Source organism: Heterodontus francisci, chromosome 1 (genome assembly GCF_036365525.1).
Source record: "Heterodontus francisci isolate sHetFra1 chromosome 1, sHetFra1.hap1, whole genome shotgun sequence".
In the NCBI taxonomy this organism is placed as follows: domain Eukaryota; kingdom Metazoa; phylum Chordata; class Chondrichthyes; order Heterodontiformes; family Heterodontidae; genus Heterodontus; species Heterodontus francisci.
In genome coordinates this window covers 274082349-274099243 of record NC_090371.1, presented here as the reverse complement: position 1 = coordinate 274099243, position 16895 = coordinate 274082349, and the positions used below count along the sequence as shown (strand labels likewise).

At 42.1% G+C, this 16895-nt stretch overlaps 1 protein-coding gene across 14 annotated transcripts in view; it reads right to left on the bottom strand.

Annotated features, from left to right (window-relative positions):
- lef1 (lymphoid enhancer-binding factor 1) overlaps positions 1 to 16114 on the bottom strand; it is a 156032-nt gene extending 139918 nt beyond the window's left edge. For 3 of the 14 annotated variants that reach the window (XM_068045426.1, XM_068045455.1, XM_068045391.1), the window contains exons 1-3: positions 15458 to 16111; positions 15187 to 15253; positions 14889 to 15025 (exon numbers count right to left, since the gene is read on the bottom strand). In XM_068045426.1, coding sequence (XP_067901527.1) covers positions 14889 to 15025; positions 15187 to 15253; positions 15458 to 15667 — 414 coding nt within the window. In that variant the 5' untranslated portion in view covers positions 15668 to 16111. Of the gene's footprint in view, positions 1 to 14888; positions 15026 to 15186; positions 15254 to 15457 lie in introns of all 14 variants that reach the window. The other 11 variants (XM_068045435.1, XM_068045400.1, XM_068045408.1 and 8 more) reach the window with 9 other exon arrangements.
- Positions 16115 to 16895: the final 781 nt, after the last annotated feature.

Sequence of the window (16895 nt, the reverse complement as noted above, 5' to 3'; positions counted from 1 at the left end):
TTTCCACCCTCCCCCATTTGACCTACTTAAAACCTTTTGCACTTCTAACCTTTCCCAGGTCTGATGAAGGGCCATCAACCCGAAACATTAACTCTGCTCTTCGCTCCACGGATACTGTCAGACCTGCTGAGTATTTCCAGCATTTTCTGTTTTTATTTCAGATTTCCAGCATCTGCAGTATTTTGCTTTTGTATAAGTATAAGTTGTTGTTGTTTGGGTTTTATTCATGTTTCTAGCTTCAACCATTTCTCAAGGTAGCTGAGGAAGTGGGTGACGCTGTCAGTGGTGCTGTGGTGTGACTTCACGGACTCAGACTGTTGCCCTTCATGTCCCTTTTTAGCTTAGCTTTCAGTTGAGGCCCTGCTGTTTGAAGTGTCTGGAAAACGCAACTTAGAGGAATGTTAAAGGAGACAAGGTCCGTTATATTTTCACTGGAAAACAGGGAGTTGAATGACTTCCTTTTTTAAATCTTCCTTTTTTAAATCTATTTTTGTTGGCACTTTTCTCCCCCTTGCCTCCTTTCCTGATGACGCTGACTCCTAGCTGCTAAAGGGGGACAGGGGGCAGAGGGCGGGAAGGTGTTGCCTTCTCATTGTCAGCCTTGACATTGAGTTGCAACAGGCTACGTGATATGGGGCACATCGCAACTGGCCCTGACTCTGACGTACACCAACTTGCCAGAACTTTCAACTTCAACAGGAGCGTAAAAAACAAAACAGGTGATATCAGATCAGCCATCTGTAACACACTTCATACATTCTTCCTTCATTACATTCATTGGAAAGGGCGAATAATTGGCAGCCCATCCAATATTGGCCGTTTACACCCCCACTAAAGTTGAGCATTCTGCTCACTATCGTTGCTGGATAATGATCAAGACTGGGAATCTAAGGTGCTGAGGCCAATTGTAGTGCCCCTCCCATCACTTTAATTCCATATTCTACAGTTGTACACAATTATCTTTTGGGGTACAGTCATTTTCCTTAAGTGACTATATAAATGGAAATGAGTCAACAGTGGGACAGGTCGCACGTTGTGCAGAGGGTGATTGAGGGCCGGAATGTCATCTGCAGGTATAAAGTTATGGCCCCTTTAAGAACCTCCACTTTAAAGAGTGGGAGCACCTGGAGTAGGAGGAGATTTTCACCAGCCAGGTGAGCATAAAATGTGAGGTTAAGCGTTGAGAGTCTAGGAGCTGAAGAGCAGTAGATAGTTTTGGTGATCTTGTTTTGTGTTGTATTCTAAAAGGTGTTTGGAGCTTGGATTGATCAAGGGATATTGTTTGTAAATGAAAGGTGGCTCTAAGACGGTAGGGCCTTGTAGCCATAGTCTGTGGAAGCTACAGAATTGACAGAGCAAGTGACCTTTCCTTGTTCTGTCTGTGCTTTGTATTCTTAAGTCTGAGGCAGTTACTTTCTAAAAGATGTGTTGTGCCCTCTGAAGACTGAATTACATAGAATGTCCAGCCATTTGGCCCAACTGGTCTATGCTGGTGTTTAGGCTCCACATAAGCCTCCTCCCACCTTGCATCAACTAACCATATCAGCCTATGCTTCTATTCTTTTCTCTCCTGTACTTATGTAGCTTCCCTTTAAATACATCTATGCTATTCACCTCAACTACTCCACATGGTAGCAAATTCCACATGCTAAACACTTTCTAGGCAAAGAAATTTCTCCTGAATTCCTTATTGGGTTTATTAGTTTATGAGATGAATCATCTCAATTAAGCCACTGCAGGCCAGTTTCACCTGGGATCTGGACCTCAAAACATACTGCATAGCAAGATGTGTTGTACTACCTCGCTCTGAACTGACACTAGGACTTACTTTCACTGCAAAGATATTTAGGTTGTGGTTTTGTTCTTGTGTCTCCTAAATAAACAAGCAATTGTAAGACTTGCTTCTAAAGAACAAGGCTTCAATTATTCCCAGCCATAAAAGTTTCAAGTCCTATGACATCCTCAGTCCAAAGTGCCTGGTATAGGTCTGGAGCTAGAAAACTTTATTAGATTGATGATTTTAAAAGCAGTGACAGTAACCTGGACCAAATAATGCAGCGATAGATCCTCAGACTGTGTTGCAGTATCAGGAGTTTGTCAAAATGGACATAAGCCCAGTAGTAAACCCTTCTCCTTCCTCTCTTTGCCCTACCTGGGTTTTTGTTAACTCAATATTTTGGAGCTTTATGGGCTCTAAAACCCACGGGGGGAAGTGCCCCCAACCCAGTATATGCCAAGTTGTGTCAGCCTGAGATCTCCTCCCAGCCAAAGTTTGCAGGTTCAGTAGGAGGTCTAGCTTTATCTGCATTGATTGATACCCATGCTTTGGGACTGAAACAAAAAGACTTTTGAGATCCTGTTTGGGGATTGAGGCCTGAATGCGATTGTGGGCCCCACTTCTGCCAGTTCTTGGCCTGGTACGACTAGTCTCACCAGGGGCCTCGAGTATTCAGATACCCACCTCCTACTTACACTGCTGGTCTTGTAACAGAGAAAGGCAGACACTCCACCCCTTACAAATGGGTTCAAGCCCTGCTCCAGAGACTTGAGCACATAATCTATGGTGACACTTCAGTGCAGTACTCGGGGAGGTGCTACCTTATCAGAAGCTCCATCTATCAGTTGAGATGCTAAACTGAGGCCATGACTGCCCTCTCAGGTGGACGTAAAAGATCCAATGGCACGATTCAAGGAAGAGAAGAGGAGTTTTCCGTGGTGTCCTGGCCAACATTTATCCCTCAATAAATATCATTAAAACCAATTACCTGATCATGTATCTCATTGCTGTTTGTTGGACCTTGCTGTGTGTGATTTGGCTGCCGCTTTTCCCTACAGTACAACAGTGACTACACTTCTATGTTATTTAGTTAGCTGTAAAGCACTTTAGTGAAAGGCATGATTTGAATGCAAGTTCTTTCCTTTTGCATTAAAGAACTGCGTAAACCTCAGTATCTGATACCTCTGACTGAACTTGTTCACAAACTGAGTCCCAGGCTGATGAGGAGCCTGTGGCTTGAGTATGTCTAGTCCTTTAGCTTGAATAAGGTTTCATCTGGACACAAAACAATGATATAATATATTCCATTTTCCCACTGACGAGCAGGAGTTGGGAAATCAAGCAGACGGCCTGCCAATCCCAGTTACCAAATTCTGCCTACACAGATAGGAACATATTACTATTCATCTGGGTTCCACTTGGGAGAAAGGCTTTGCTTACAAAATCGGGCAGCAACAATACTTTTGCAGAAAAAAAACTAGCTTTGTAGATCACAACAATCAGTGGAAAATGGCAGAACAAAGACTTCCAGGATCAAAAATAAAATCACAAGTAACTAAAGGTGAAAGATTACGAAGGACATTTTGGATAGTGTAAATTGAGTGTTATCATGCGATGTGCACAGGACATCAGAAGTAGATTCGACCAGTCTTGGCAAGTCTATAACTTAACACTGAGGCCAGATGGAAAGTGTGGGAGCAGATGAGGAGCCGTCTCCCTGCCACGAGGAAGACTGGAATTAAACCAGAAGCAGGCCGACGTGAAGTGCTGAAGAGCAAACCAAAAAATAACAAAATGAGCCGTGCTGTAAACAAGCACAGTCGACTCACCCACCTGAAAAAATGGTCACTTTATTCTGATTCAGAGGCTTTTGAATTAAGCCACCTTTAAAAGTCCAGCTTGAAGTCACAGTAATGTCAAAAAAGTACAGTATTTGTCCTGCTGTCACAGCCAGCAAAGCCGAGACTAGTTTTGGCCAGCTATCCTAATATCTCCTAACCTGGCTCAGAGACAAATTTGACTGACTACACTCCTTTTACTATGTGAAAGGCACTATACAAATGCAAGTTGTCATTGTCATGGTTAACTGCTCAACTTCTAGCTACTGCGAAGACCAATTCAAGAATACGCCAAGCCAAGGAAGATACTGCATCCTGACAGGATAATCTGCGCACATAAAAATAGAATTAAATATAACTGGCCTGATATGTCTTGGATAAACTGGAATGAATGTCTGCAATTAATAGATTGCAAGACATTTAGGCAACTTATGTTGTCTCCATTTATTGGCGAGTTATGGTCTGGAATGCACTGCCTGAAAGGGCGGTGGAAGCAGGTTCAATAGTAACTTTCAAAAGGAAATTGCATAAATACTCGAATGGTTAAAATCTGCAGAGCTATGGGGAAAGGGCAGGGAAGTGGGATAATTAGATAGCTCTTTCAACGAACCAGCATAGGCATGATGGCCTCCTGTGCTGTATCTTTCTAAGGTTCTATGATTCTTATATTACCTATATTGTCTCAAAACAGTCTTCACTTTGATTTGTTACTGACTAATTTATGCCAGAACTCATAGCATCGATTCACTTAACGTGAAACTGCATTGTACTAATGTACACTAGGGCATGTCATATAATCGATTTATTTCCATTGATACCATTTTGCAGCTTGGACATTTTCTTGGAGTAGCTAAGTTATCTGACATGAATGGGGATGCATCATCAAGCTTAAGAGTCTCCAAACCAAACTGCCAAGAATTCTCGTAAGCATTTTCCAATTCTTGGTCCTTTAATGGTCATATCAACCATCCCAAAACCTACACAACTGAGTCAACAGCCAAGGCTAAGGGTTCTCCCAAGTAGGATACTGCTGCAACTTAACTAGATGAAACTGAGCAGCTTACTAGTAAGAACGTTGATAAGCCTCCCTTTAAGGGTCATCCTATCTTTCTGACATTGGCTTGCAGAGTTATCTGGAGCCATTTGGGAAGAATCCCAGTCCCCCACTGATAGGGCTATCACACTGTGTACCATAGCGAGCCACCATGCTTTAGAATAGGCCAAACCAACTCAGCTATCACATTATCAATTCTGCCACTAAGTTTCAATTTAGTTCCGTCAAGAGACATATAACCTTGGAGCCACCTTAACCCCAAGCTGACTGCGCTTATCTCTCCACATGCCCACCCCCAAGGAGAACATTCATGAATTTGGGCACGCCATTTACATTTATACAGCACGGCATGAATGCAATTTCAAAATAAACTTTCAGCTACGCATTTTGGCAACCGATCTCAGGGACAGAGCTGCAGAGGTTAAAAAATTAGATGCTCAAGGTCAACTGGATGCTGAAGAACATTAGATCTCCAACATTCATAACAATTGGATTGGGGTTTCAATGCAAGAGGAGTGTTGCAAGTGTTAGTTTGGCTTGCTGGTAGCCTCACCAGAGTGGAAGGTCCATGGGTTCAAGCTATACACCAGAACCTGAGCACATAATCAAGACTGACAATTCAGTGCAGCACTGAGGAGTGCTGCATTGTCAGTGGTGCCATCTTTCAGATCAGATGTTAACCAGAGGCCTGCCTGCTTGACTAAAAGATCTCACGGCACAACTCAAAGAAGCACAAGGTATGCTGGCTAATTGTCATCCTTCGACCAAAATTACCAAAACAGGTTAACTGGTCATTAACTAAAGATAAACAGTTTCCAATAGTTGAAGGGCTGATAACCAGAGGGAACAGATTTAAGGTGATTGGCAGCTGAACCAGAGACAAGAAGTTTTACGCAACAAGTGATTAGGATTTAAAATACACAGCCTAATTAGGGTGATGGAAACAGATTCAATAGTAGATTTCAAAGGGGAATTGGATAAATACTTGAAGGAGAAAAAATTAGAATATAGGGAAAGAGCCAGGAAGGGGGACTAATTGGGCTGTTTTTCAAAAAAGTCAGTGCAGACTCAATGGGCTGAATGGCTTCCTCCTGTGCTATAAATTCTATGATATCTATCACTGCTGTTTGTGGGACCTTGCTGTGCACAGACTTTCTGCTGTTTCCCTACATTACAACTGTGACTACACTTCAAAATTACATAATTGGTTCTGAAGCACAATGGGATGTCTTGAAGTCATGAAAGGAGTTATATAAATGCAACTTCTTTCTTCTTTCTAGACCATAATGCAATATATTTCTGTGACGTATATGATACTGCATATAAATAATGCAATTTCTTTCTTCTTTTTTCTTTTGGGCCTCCTTATCTCGAGAGACAATGGATACGCGCCTGGAGGTGGTCAGTGGTTTGTGAAGCAGCGCCTGGAGTGGCTGTAAAGGCCAATTCTGGAGTGACAGGCTCTTCCACAGGTGCTGCAGAGAAATTTGTTTGTTGGGGCTGTTGCACAGTTGGCTCTCCCCTTGCGCCTCTGTCTTTTTTCCTGCCAACTACTAAGTCTCTTCGACTCGCCACAATTTAGCCCTGTCTTTATGGCTGCATATATTTCCAATATTCAGTGAAATGATGCTCACTATCCCTCTACTTCAATTAACAGTACAACAGCACATCCCTTCACTTGATCATGAGTGACTACTGCCTGTTCTGGTCCAGAACACCACCTATTGCCAAAAAACCTTGCTGAAAACAATAAAATCTGATGCACAAAGTTCAACGCACAGATAATAAAGAACAAAACAGAGAGTAGTGCATTTCAAGGAGCTTACAAAAACCCTGGAACCTTGCTCCTGCACCTTACAGCCTCATCTTAACTCTTAGGTGCAGTACTACTTTGTAATGTGCTTTAACCCATGTGGTGTTCTATGTCACTTTCATGTTCAAAGAAATGGGGGATAGCACCACAAATAAATTCCTTAGTAATAACCCTATCCTTCTCAGAATGCCCTAAAACATCTACCAACCAAATCGTAAAGGGGGCTACAAACCATTTCCACACATGTGCACACAAGTGCATTGGCTATACTTACTTTCCCCACAATTTGAATAAATTTTGTAACACATCAATAAGATTAAACAAGTTTAGACACAGTAGGATACTTTTATTTAATATTTACTCGATGGTTGTAATGATCTGAAGAATACACAGTTCTCAGTGGGGACCAAGAAAGTTATACTGGAAAATAAGAGAGTTAATGCTTCTCATTATAGTTCTGCAGGATCTCTCTTCATTAGTGGTTACCCTGCTAAATTTTCTTCTTTGAAGCTTTGGTCTGTCATTACAGCAAACCTTTGAAGCTCTGTCTGTCGTTAATTCTAACAGTGGGGGAGCAAGGTCGCGCCGATAGGGGTGTCAGGTCAGGACCAATAGAGTCAGCATCTTCACGTAAGGAAAGTCAACATGAGAAGTTAGCTATCATACTCTAAGTTCTTTCAGGAATTGCGGTATGGTATTTTATTATATGTCACAATAATATGTTTTTGTGTAATGAGAGCTGCATAAAAGCAAATAGAATCCCTACATTTATGAGTTAATGTGACAGACTGTTTAGCTCCTTTTACTCAATGACAAACAGCAAACAAAAATAAATACCAAATAACCCTACTGCTTTCATTGTTGATAATTAATATAATGAAGTTTATCAATAAAAATGCAGGAAATAGCATTGTCTACATGTAGCGGTGTGTTATAACCAAGGGCAGCCACTGTGATTTACAACTGTAGCACACAAACTCACTGAACACTTTATGATACAATGGCGCCCGATTGTAAGGAGATTAAAGACATAAGCCTAGAAATTATATTGTACAATATTTGCGCTATGAACATGTAATGCTCTCGTATCAAAATTACTTTGTCCCCTATTTTAGCAGAGGTGTTAGCCTGCTGGATAATACACGGATTAATAACTCCAAAGTAATTCAATACTAAACATATTAAATGTGTTCATACACTGCTAATTCACAGTGAAACTTCTAAACACTTATGAGTCTATTTTAAAAAAATAAAACTTGCATCCTTCACTAAGTTAATTTGAGGTCGCTTAACCCAGAATTATCTGCTAACTATAACTATGCTGTTCTCTGAACCTCAATCAGAAATGTGACTTGTGCCTGTAGAAACTATTTGCCAATATCTGAACAGAGTAAATATACCACCATTATGAACATTAAATCCTATCTGATCTTACAAATATGTTGCAGAATTATTTAACGCATTTATATTATTCTAAACTAATAAGAGTGATAGGCAGTAACCTGCTGCATCTTTTCCTTTGATCTTAAAACATAAATAATTCACTTAGGAACAGACATGTTATTATTTAACCCTTTCACTGATTGCACTCACAGAAGATGCTGTTATCTACTTCAAGTTGTTTTGAAGGCTAATCTTTTTGCATGTATTTGTATTAATTCAGTAACTTTGTCTATTTAAATTGCTCATCCTTCACAGAAAGTAAAGCACATGAAAAATACTCGGCGCAGCGGTGAGGAAGGAGCACGGAAATAAAAATACTCACCCTACCTAATCATAGGAAATCTATTAGGCAAGGTGAATGAAGAAAGCAAAGCAGAATAAAGATGTGCTTTTGACAGATTCAATGCCACTTTTTCCCTCTATTGTCTCATTCCCAGAAAGCGAATCAAAATACATTGTCTCCACTATCTAGGGAAATTGCTAATTGAAACTTTGGAAATGCACTTATTCTTGCTTAGCTACAGTTCAACGGAAACCAATCAGAGTCCGTGGCCTATCTTCATAGGTCAGCCCAGTGATATGTTGCTCGGTAATTCGACTGCATGAGGCATTGCCACCAAACCCCAGGTTGTCAGGTGTGTTTTCCATCAAAGGTTGACGGGGGGAATCAATGGATAGAGAATTAAATTGAGGACCCTGGGTGATCTTTCCCCTACTTAGTCCAGGGGTGCTGTGCACAATTCTAGCACCTCCAACGCCACTTATACTGATCAAATATTTCCATCAAAAAACACTAGGAAGGTACAGTGTGCATTTTTTACCCTGTTATAGTGTTTCAGACAATCTGTCTAGACCAACAGAAAAGATCATCTCTCAGATAATATAATGCCACAATCTCTCCTGACAAATTAAAAAAATGATAGCCAGTCTACCAAAACGGCAAGCAGTACTAAATTTATTTACCACATTTCACAACAGAGGCAACACTCTCGCATATACAAAACTCAAGCTCTGTTGTGCTCTCCCCAAGAGTCATCTCTCACTCTCACCAATGTGGGAACCGGCTGGTTTGAGCATGTACTTGCACAGACTGAAAACTAAACTGTACTTTCCATTTTCTGATAAAATTGAGCTTCGTGGCGTGAAAGACTGTCTCATTTGACGGTTGCAAGTCGCCAATGGCCAAAGATTTGACAGACTGCTTACCACAGAGGTTGTGGTGAGGTAAATCTGCCTTTCTGATGGCAATGTTAAGATTACCACAAATGAACAAACAGCTGCAGTGTACAATGCAACAGAATACAATGCAACTAGAATATAACTTTAAATCAACCATTTAAAGTTTTAAACAGGAACCAGACAGCTATGGTTGAAATAGAGGGGCTCCAACTGGCAAAGACATGACACAATGTAGAGCTGAAAACAGCAAAACACTGACAATTAATAGCACCATACCCTTATATAGCATGTTTAACATCATAAAACATCCCAAGGCAGCCACAGATCTTGACACCAAGCCAAAGAAGGAGACATTAGGACAGTTGACCAATTGCTTGGTCAAGGAGGTCGGTTTTAACCTCACCTCAAAAGAGGAGCGAGAGAGAGAGATGAAGCTGCGAAGAGATTTGGGGAGAGCCTAGGGCCTAGATGGCTGAAAGTAGGGCAACCAACGGTGGGATTACGAAGCAAGGGGTAGCAAAAAAAGAGTTCTCGGAGGGTTACAGCACTGGGGAAGGTTACAGAGGTGGGACAGGGGTGAGGCAATGGAGGGATTTGAAGTCAAAGGCAAGAATTATAAAATTGCTGCATTTCTGGACCAGGAGCAAGTGCAGGTGAGCGGGTACAGGGGTGATGGGAGAACAGGATCTGGGTGCAAGTTGGGAGGGATCTTCAACATATGGGCACAGTAATCATAAGCTGCTGGCAAAAGTAACCATTTGCACGTTTTTGTTCTGGTGACTACTTTATAGCTGAATTCGTAGAACACATGGGGCCACTGAAAATTTGTTCATTCACAAGATTCTTTGAACAAACTACATGAAATTGCAACATGTTTTTACCTTGGAGCATAAATGCTACCGCAGACCACAGTGAGGTCTCTGGGCGTGCAAAACAGGAGCTACATTTATTTTTGACTACATCCGCTGCTCACTATTCTGCACCTACACAACCTTTTTAAAAAAAATCCAGTTCAAGTTCTTTTTTTAATAAAAGACTGTTTACAAGAACTGTGTAGCATTCTCCACCATTTGTGAGGGTCATGCACATCTTTGCTTCCCACATTGATTATCCAAACTCTACGTCAGATAATAATTGCATATATCCATTCCAACCCTAAGGAGCACACAACACCATTTTCTCTCCAATATTAGTACAATTTTCCACTTGAGCAAAATAATCAAATGGTGATTTGATATTTTCTGCAAGCCGGGCGAGAGCGAAAAACTAATCCATCAACATTACGTTGTCACAGCAAAGACAGCAGAAACTGTCAACTTCAAAATGACCATAATTAAACCCAATTTAGCAATGTCCTTCAAAAAAACTATCTTAGGGTTACGACTAATTCGGTTTGGTACTAAATTTGCAAATGCCGTGAGTGTAGAACACGCTGCGCTGAGGGAAAGATGGCATAAATTTGCTTACTGTAGGGTCAAACTGGCACCTTGGTGCCTGGCCTGTTGAGTATTTCCAGCATTTTCTGTTAATGTTTCAGATTTCCAGCATTCGCAGCATTTTGCCATTTCTATTAGCACCTCATGTTACTAGCTTGGCACCCACTGCAAACCAAGAATCACAGTGTGAAATGGATTTGGATCCCTTTTGGCCTTTCGCCCCTGTCCTTTCCCTTACACCTCCAACCTCAATGCAATTCATCTCATTCATCAAGACTGTAACTTGAAACCGTCCAAAGCATGCCCTGCTTCAAAGACACAGTAGCATGTACATAGCGGCCAGAACGAATTCCACCATGCTAACAGAGTGTTGTAGCAAATTCTGTCAGAGCTGAGCTGTAGAAGCGTCCATATTACAATTGCATGACGTCCACCATCACGTACACACATACTTCTAATTGCAACGTTCACATTTTAATAAACGTTTGCTCAAAAAGGTTGCCAAGATTAATGGGCAGATTTGAATCTCTGCTTCTCCCCTGCACTATGGGATTAGCTAGTGAGAGAATCATAGACAGCATGGCATATTCTGATGCCAGAACTCATCAGAGAAAGATGTTCTGTAATCACAAGAGGAAATAAAGTTCAACTTGACCAACAGACCCTTGGTTTAAAAAGTGTTGGAATAAAGGAACACCCGAATCTAATAATGCAAGGAAGTACTCCACTCCACTTTACCTCTTGTGTTCATTATGGCTGCAGAATGTTGTAATACCAAGTATGCCTGATGTCACAATTTGCAGCTTGGGCAGCTGGCGTCATTGCTTTCACCTTGGTTCTACTGTTGCTAAATTATCAGATTGATTATCTGACATCCTGTACTGGATGAGCAGAAATTTCCTCCAATTAAATATTGGGAAGACTGAAGCCATTGTTTCCAGTCCCCGCTCCAAACTACATTCCCTAGCTACCGACTCCATCCCTCTCCCTGGCAACAGTCTGAGATTAAGCCAGTGTGTTTGCAAACTTTGTGTCACATTTGACCCCAGATGAGCTTCCAACCTCAAACAAACAAAGAACAAAGAACAGTACAGCACAGGAACAGGCCATTCGGCCCTCCAAGCCTGCGCCGATCTTGATGCCTGCCTAAACTAACACCTTCTGCACTTCCGGGGCCCATATCCCTCTAATCCCTTCCTATTCATATATTTGTCAAGATGTCTCTTAAACGTCGCTATCGTATCTGCTTCCACCACCTCCCCTGGCAGCAAGTTCCAGGCACTCACCACCCTCTGTGTAAAAAACTTGCCTCGCACATCCCCTCTAAACTTTGCCCCTCGCACCTTAAACCTATGTCCCCTAGTAACTGACTCTTCCACCCTGGGAAAAAGCTTCTGACTATCCACTCTGTCCATACCGCTCATAACTTTGTAAACCTCTATCATGTCGCCCCTCCACCTCCGTCGTTCCAGTGAAAACAATCCGAGTTTTTCCAACCTCTCCTCATAGCTAATGCCCTCCAGACTTGTGTGATCACTAAGACTGCATATTTCCACCTCTATAACATCACCCAACTTCGTCTCTGTCTCAGCACATCTGCTGCTGAAACCCTTATCCATGCCTTTGTTACCTCTGGACTCGACTATTCCAATGCACTCCTGGCTGGTCTCCCACAATCTACTCTCTGTAAATTGAGACCATCCTAAATTCTGCTGCCCATGTCTTTACTTGCACCAAGTTCCCTTCATCTATCACTCCTGTGTTCACTGACCTACATTGGCTCCTGGTCAAGCAACATCTTGATTTTAAAATTCTCATCCTCATTTTCAAATCCCTCATGGCCTCGCCCTCTCTATCTCTGTAATCTCTTCCAGCCCCACAACCCTTCGAGATATTTGCGCTCCTCTAATTCTGGCCTCTAGTATATCCCTGATTTTAATCACTGCACCATTGGTGGCCACGCCTTCAGTTGCCTAGGCCCTAAGCTCTGGAATACCCAACCTACACCTTTTTGCCTCTCCACCTCGCTTTCCTCCTTTAAGACACTGCTTAAAAGTTACCGCTTTGACTGAGCTTTTGGTCATCTGTCATACTTTGCTTTACTCTCAAGTGCCTTGAGACATTTTATAATGTTAAAGGCAGTATATAAATATAGGTTGTTGTTGATGGTGGTGGTTCTGTCTGAAGAACCATACAGACATAGAGCGGTTACGCTACCCATAAATTATGAACTCATATCGACTGAGGGCAATAGGACACATACATAGATCGCAATGTTGCAACAGTCTCACATGTTGGCACATCATTATGGCACATGTGTCCATGTTAATCAATGCAACTTAAACTCAAATAGCTTAGTTACATTACATAGTATTACATAATGTTTACAACACAGAAACAGGCCATTTAGCCCAACCTATCTATGCTGGTGTTTATGCTTCACACAAGCCTCTTGCAACCTTACGTCATCTCATCTGTCAACATATCTTTTGATTGCGTTCTCCCTCACTTACTTATCTCACGTCTCCCTAAATGCATCTATGCTATTCGCCTTGACTATATCATGTGATAGCATGTTCCACTGACTAACCATACCGAGTAAAGAAGTTTCTCCTGAATTTCATATTGGATTTATTGCTCACTGTTTTATATCTTTGGCCCCTCGTTTTGGTCACCTCTACAAATGGAAACAACCTCTCTAAATCTACCCTATCAAATCCCTTCATAATTTTAGAGATTTACATTTGTTCACCTCTTGGCCTTCTGCAGAGAAAGGAGTCTCAGTTTGTGCAGTCTTTCCACTAGTTATAACCACTTGGTGGGTTTTTTTCCCCTCTCTTTCCCAAACGTGCAATTATCCCACAGCTTAAACTGCATTTATTGAAATAGACCACACTACACTTTGAGAAGCTGACCAATATGCGAGACACCAGCTGACAATATCACTACTACTGGCTTGTTCACAGCAAACCACCAACAAATGCAGGGCCGATAAACCGCTCTGGGCAGAGTCAGAGTATCCTTCGGAAACTGGCAATAGGAAGCTATTGGTTTGCAGAAAGCCGGAATGAGTACCGTGTTCAGTCACATTCAAGGACGGCTGAGGAGTTAGCACCATATCAAGACCTCAAATTCTAACTGCACGCACACCAAGGATAGTTAACAACGCAACACTTGTGCGTCAAACAGATCACTTCACAAACTGCATAAACCACAGCCAGTGGGGCATTTTTTTTTAAAGGTTTGACATCATAGCACGTGTGGCATCAGCAGCGAGAGTTTAACCCACATTTGCTCTGGGATCGAACCTTGTAGCAAATTTGCTTCGGGAGAAGTCTTGTGGCTTCTCGGTCAGTATTTCAATGTAGGTAACCCAACTTCAAAAGCTACTCGAATGACACCAGATCTGCGGTTATGTAGCACAAATGTATATTGAAGTCAAAACATTCTATCATAAAGGTTTCAGATTTCCAGCATCTGCAGTAATTTGCTTTTATCTATCATAAAGGTTACTCTTCCTGAAAACATCCCTTAATTCCACCGCGAAAGCCGTCTGACACAATTCCAGGTCCTTTTTTTATAGTTGCTTTTAAGTGTGGGATTTCTTCTGACAAACAGAAAAAAAAACTGTAGTCTGACAACCAGAATGCATGGTCCCACTGACAAACACCAGAAACTTTGTGCTCCTAAATCAACAGACTCTACCCGCACCCGGAGGCAGGGGGATAGTGAAGATACAGGGATTGCAAACAACTATCCCCATTCTGCATTTTCTCAGTAACAAGGTTTTCAGTAGGAGCCTGTTGTGCAAATCTTCCGGCCTATTTAACTTCAGTGGTTAAAACAGTTTTGTGTTTGTTTAGGGTTTTTTTCTGTGTCAAGGCGGCTAGAATCAGCCCGAGCAGCAAAAAAAAACATCTCTTATCTCCCAGAGAGACAGCAGTGCTGCTTCTAGTCAAAACAATCCGAAATATAAGTCAAGCAACAGCATTAAAAAAAAAGTCCTGTTCACATCTGAACAGCATATTTTTAAAGTCATTAGTAAATAACATTGGCAAAAAGATACTTCGACACACGCACATACTTGACTCCGGTCCAGTTTTTTTAAGTAGAACTTGCGGGTGAGAGGACTTAACAAGGATTTAACTAAAAGGGAACCAGGGAAGCTGCGACTTTTTAATGCCCTAAACAGGTAAAACAGAGTGACCTGCCCGGAGTTATACCTGCAGAGGGTGACAGTCTGAGCTCAGGTGAAGGGGGGGGGGGGGGAGGGTTTTTTTTATTGTTGCTTACTTATATCTCTGTTGTAAATAATCACAACAATCACTAATATAGACTTGGGACTCACCGTTCTGGGGACCGGAGGAGAGAGTGAGCCGTTGTTGAGGTAAGGCTCGCTGTTCAGGTTGGGGACCATGATGTACCCGGGCTGGTAAGTGCAGTAAGCTGGACTCTTGTACATCGCTGCATTGTGTCTCTTCCCTACTAAAGTTTTAAAAAAAATAAGGGAAGGAGGGGAGGAACGGGACCCAGAGAGAAAGAGGGAGAGAAGGCGGGAGATGGGGGAATTACACCAGAAATTACACATTAATAATGAAATGCAAATTTGATTGAGAAGAGGCGAATGCTTTAAGCAGATTGCTTACCCTCCTCGGTGCTCGTTCTCACTTTATCCCGAAAGGGATCCTCGTTAACTTGTGGCAGTCTGTCCACCTAGAAAGTCAGTAACAAGTTGGGTTTTTTTTTTGAGAGACAGGGTAAAGGGGGGACGGGGGTGGTGGGGGGGGGGGGGGGGTGGGGGGTGGAAGGAGAGAGAAGAGAGGTTATTTGCGGGGTAGAAGTGGGGAACGGGTGTCTGCGGTTCACTCGGCTTGCTCTGTGCGTGTCTGTGTGTCTCGGTTTGTTTGTTTTTTTTACCTCGGGTTCGGCCGGGTTGCTGTTACTGTCGCTGACCGGGTTAATCTCAGACTCACTGACCAGCGATGACTTGAGGTCGGCCAAATCCCGCTCCTCAGTGGCGCTGATCTCCGCCAGGATTTTGTCCTCCTGCTCCCCTTCGTCTTTGAACGAAATCATCTCATCGTTCGCTCCCAGCTCCGGGTCGCCACCGCTGTTGAGCTGCGGCATCCCTGTTTTTGGAAGTTTGTACAAAATATAATCTTTTTTTTAATTTATGGAGAGGAGGTATGGAATCTTGGAAGAAAAAAAATGACTTTAAAAAAGCCAGTCCTTTAAAAAAAAATCTGCAATAAAAATTATTAAACAAGTTCTCAAGTTCCAGATGAGAGCCTGAGATGCTGATATCTCTCTCTCCCTCTCTCTGTGGTTGAATGCAGTTTCCTCGCCTGCTTTCTTTTCTCTCTCGCTGTCTTGGGAGTGAAGCTAGTTAAAGCAAGCTCAGAAGACTAGTTGGTTGGTTGTATTTGGAGACAGCGGCGAGTAATGCAGCGCAAAAAAAAAGCAGAGGCAAGGAGGAGGGAGAGGGGAGATCAAAGCCGTGCCGCCGGGGTGATTGGCAGCTCTGATTGACGGGGAGAGCTTTACAATTGTCCCCTTGCAACTCTAATGAGATGCAGAGCAGCCTCTGCAGGCGAAGACCTAAGAGATTTTGCAAATGTACCAGCACACAGCGAGAATTCTTTTTCTCAATCAATGCACAAAATTATCAGCCCTATTTTACACCCCACTTTCAGCATTTTGTTTGCACAATTCACACGTATTGTGGTCAGTGCAGCCTCGTTTAACCCAGACGTCTCTAAGTTAGGAATGTTTTTAATAAAAAAACCTTCAGATCAAACTACAAAAAGTACGTCAAGGATTTGTACTGAGGTTTATTCAGTAGGGAGCAGCTTAATTTAACCCCCATTTTAAAGCTGCAACCTTGTGAGAATACAAAAAAAAACACGCGCGTGGAACAAGCAATCCCACGCCAGGTCAGTTTGGCACATTAGATCAAAGGCTTTTAGTTGTATCCAAACACAATACATGATTGCCACAGGTACAGGAGAATATTCTGGACAGCATTGTGCTCCTAAATTGTTCTTTTAAAAAAACACAGGAAAATAATGTTATGTTGAAACCGGGGGGAAAATTTCAAAGAGAAATCAAACAGTCACAACCACAATAGTGCAGCCCCTCTGTCTGTTTATTATTTGTACTGGAATTTTTGAAAACCTCAGCAAAGTCCTGAGCCCTGTAAATAAATACGTGTTTGAAAATTTTAGGCAAGTTCTGCCCGAAACAAAGAAACGCCAAAGGCACATGGGAAGTAAACATTCCCAGGACGTCCTGAATGTGTCATGTTTAATAATAACACGGAAACGCTATCTTAAAAGAGCTTATTTATTCTTGAAAT